The sequence below is a fragment of the Nestor notabilis genome, unplaced genomic scaffold (genome assembly GCF_000696875.1).
Source record: "Nestor notabilis isolate BGI_N333 unplaced genomic scaffold, ASM69687v1 scaffold17933, whole genome shotgun sequence".
Lineage (NCBI taxonomy): Eukaryota > Metazoa > Chordata > Aves > Psittaciformes > Psittacidae > Nestor > Nestor notabilis.
Genome location: NW_009920792.1, coordinates 1,593 through 4,899, shown reverse-complemented (window position 1 = coordinate 4,899; position 3,307 = coordinate 1,593). Strand labels below are relative to the sequence as shown.

Below are 3,307 nucleotides of genomic sequence, written 5' to 3'. Positions count from 1 at the left end.
GCTGTTGAGTCGAGGCTGGAGGCTGCTCAGATATTCCTTCTTCACCTCGATCTCCTTCAGGATCTTCTCCTTGCTGGTCAGGCATTCCTTGTACTTCTCTGCCAGTCTGGGGGTAGGAATTTGGTTATCACCACAGGCCACAGCTGCAGAGCCTGCCCCAGCTCTCCCGACCTGACAAGTCACTGCATGCACCAGGAGAGCTCAGACACGGTGACAAAGAGCTCTAAGACCAAGGGCAAGCGGAGGCAGAAAGGAACCGACCAGAGCTGGGAAACAACCAGGGAAAGCGGAAGCTCAGCCTCAAGCTGTGCTCTGAGAAGGGACAGAAACTGGATCATCCTGAGCAGATCCTCTCCCAGGCTGTTGGAGCCCTGCTGACCCCACCAAGCTCCTGCAGAAGCTCCTCCACTTCATACCTTCAGAGTCACTGCACATTGACAACTTCTAGTTAACTCCTGAGAGCTGAGGTTCAGACACAGCAAGTGCTTCAGCAGGTGGTGAAAGCCCAGGAAAACTCACATTCCCCGTGGCCCTGCAAGCCCTGGACACCCCCCTGTTCAGGGAGAACGTGCTAAATCTCCTTATTGCTGCTGCTAACAAACCCTTGCCTGGCAGGAGCAGGGAAAGCTACATATGGAATGTGCTGCCCAGGACAAGCAGTGTGGGGAGCTCATGCTCCCTCTCTCAGCTCTCCACTGGATGAGAACACCCACAGTGTGGAGGACCTCTGTCTGCTCAACAGACCTGATGCTGCAATACTGAAATGCTTCTGTTTCCAAGGAAAACTCTCGTTGTGTTGGGTCAACACGTGCCCCAACAGGCTCCTTCCAACCCAAATCCCTTCCTCGGGCATCGAGGCAGCGGCTGCCCGCACCAGGCGCTCCCACAGCTCAGCCAAGACCAGCTCTGTGCAGGCAGCTCCCCGCTGTGGCAGGCGCCAGGAGCACAGGCAGGACCAGCAGCAGCACCGGGCAGTGCCAGAGCCAGGCTGCCTTAATTTAGCTCCTGCGGACAAAGCAGGGATCGCTCTGCCCTGAATGGCACCTCTGCTGGAACCGGGGTCCGAATGGAAGCATGTAACCACCCACCCTTCACTATCACCTCTACAGCAGGTGGCATCCCCAGTCCCTGCTGCAAGAGCCTCCAAGCAGACACTGGGGAAACATCAAGATATCACAAATCCCAGCCCGGTTTGGGTTGGGAAGGACCTTAAAGCTCCTCCAGTCCCAACCCCTGTCACGGGCAGGGACACCTTCCACTAGAGCAGGTTGCTCCAAGCCCCTGTGTCCAACCTGCCCTTGAACACTGCCAGGGATGGGGCCGCCACAGCTTCTCCGGGCACCCTCACAGAGAAGAACTTCTGCCTTATCTCCAATCTAAAATTCCCCTAGTTAAGTTTGGCCCCACCCCCCCTTTTCCTGTCACTCCAGTCCCTGATGAAGGTCCCTCTCCAGCATCCCTGTAGCCCCCTTCAGACACTGGAAGCTGCTCTGAGGTCTCCAACGCAGCTTCTCTCCTCCAGGCTTAACAGCCCCAGTGTTCTTGGCCTGTCTTTCTATGGGATCAAAATTCATGATATCAAATCAATTTTCACCCCTTGGTGCTCAAGAGCTGGTGCTGCTGATGTTCACTGCTTGGTGAGAGAACATGTGGGCTCATGGGGAGAGCCAGGACCCCTTCACTGCTGTCACCCAGAGCACAAGGTGCACTGGCTCAGGGCTTCCCTCACACTGGTTTGGAGGTTGCTCTGCTCCCCAGGATCCTGGGATTCTCCTTCATCAGGCACATGAAAGAAACTCCCTCATCTGGGAGACAAGGACCCCACCAAGCCCAGCTCCCCACAGACTGAGCCCTCGGTGTGGGGTGAACCTGCTCCTTGTTCTGCACTGTGTCAAGAGGGCCTTAACACCTCCATCGCCCACATCTGCTTCACCTAGAGGCTTCACACCTGGGTGAAGCACCAGCTCCAGACACCACTGCCCCACCTCTTGCGCTGCTCCAGCTCCCAGTCCAGGCGGGCCAGCGTCTGCTGGTGGGGCTCGGAGAGGGTGATGGCAGGACGGCTGATTTCAGGAGGGGCCTCTTGGTAGAACTCCTCCAGGCTCACCAGCTCGATCTCCTCATGCTTTGACCTGCAAGAGCAGATGGACCAGGTCAGGGAATGGTGGGAAATGCTGCAGCACAGCCCAACTCAACCACATCTCAAAGGGCAGCGGTCAATGCCAACACCCTGTGCACCAGCTTTACTCTGGGAACACAGAATTCCAGCCTGGTTTGTGTTGGAAGGGAGCTTAAAGCTCCTCCAGTTCCAACCCCTGCTTCTGCCTCAGAGCTCATCTCAATCTCCCCCCTGGCAGGTTAAAGCCATTCCCCTTGGCCTGTCCCCTTCCGGCCCTTGTCCAAAGCCCCTCTCCAGGTTTCCTGAAGCCCCTTTAGGCACTGGAGCTGCTCTCAGGTCTCCCCTTCAGGAGCCTTCTCTTGTCCAGCCTGGACAATACTGGAGATACTCCATCTTTGCTGCATGGTGGCATCCGGAGCACCCACTCTCCTCCCACAACAGGATGAGGCAACATGGGAAGAGATCCCAAACACTGGAGGCCTCCACCCACCTCAGACACCCCACGGCTCCCCCTCCTCCCTGGCCAAACTCACTTGAACTCCAGGCACTTGGTGATCTCCTTCTGCAGGTGCATCACCTCATAGAGCAAGTTCTGGAGCTGCAGATGATATGCATCAACCTTCTGCTTCGCCTGCAACACAGACATGGCCAGAGCAGGGGATGAGGCTCTGCTGCCTTCCTAACACACCGACAAGAGCCACGAGCCCCGCTCTCACCATACAGCAGGGTTTAGACTGTGCAACAGGTTTTTTAGGGGAAAAAAGCCATTTTCAAGGTCTGGGAAACCAAATGATGATGACATCCAAGTGATGCTGTTCCCTTCCAGCACAAGGCACAGAGCAGGGCAGCCCTGCGGGGGCACACAGGCCGAGCCCCCTCCTGCCCCCATGTCTCTGCAGCACCACAATGGAGCAGTGTGTTCACACACTGAAAGGCTCTCAGAGCTCTGGGTACAGAGCTTCAGGGTCAATTGTATTCACGTTCCTCAAGCCTGCAGCACACCAGGCTCTTGAGATGGAGCCTTCCGACTCCCCTTTCTATTCAAGACAGCAGCAAACAGAGCTCCTTCACTGTTCAGCAGCGTTACAGCTTCTGCTGCACCACAGGAGAGTCTAATTCAATCCCCACACCCCCGCTGCTGCTCAGCTCCTCCTGACTGTGGGAGGCAGGACTGGCACAGACTCTGAC

The 3,307-nt window shown here is 56.6% G+C and overlaps 1 protein-coding gene across 1 annotated transcript in view; it reads right to left on the bottom strand.

Moving 5' to 3' along the window:
• The window catches only part of THOC5 (THO complex 5), a gene marked incomplete at its 5' end in the record, with an annotated part of 11,380 nt that overhangs the window by 7,241 nt on the left and 832 nt on the right, over positions 1-3,307 (bottom strand). The window contains 3 exons of the mRNA XM_010010857.1: positions 1-106; positions 1,986-2,132; positions 2,653-2,793. The exon at positions 1-106 is cut by the window's left edge and continues 4 nt beyond it. Of these exons, the coding sequence (XP_010009159.1) occupies positions 1-106; positions 1,986-2,132; positions 2,653-2,793 (394 nt within the window). The remainder of the gene's footprint in view (positions 107-1,985; positions 2,133-2,652; positions 2,794-3,307) is intronic.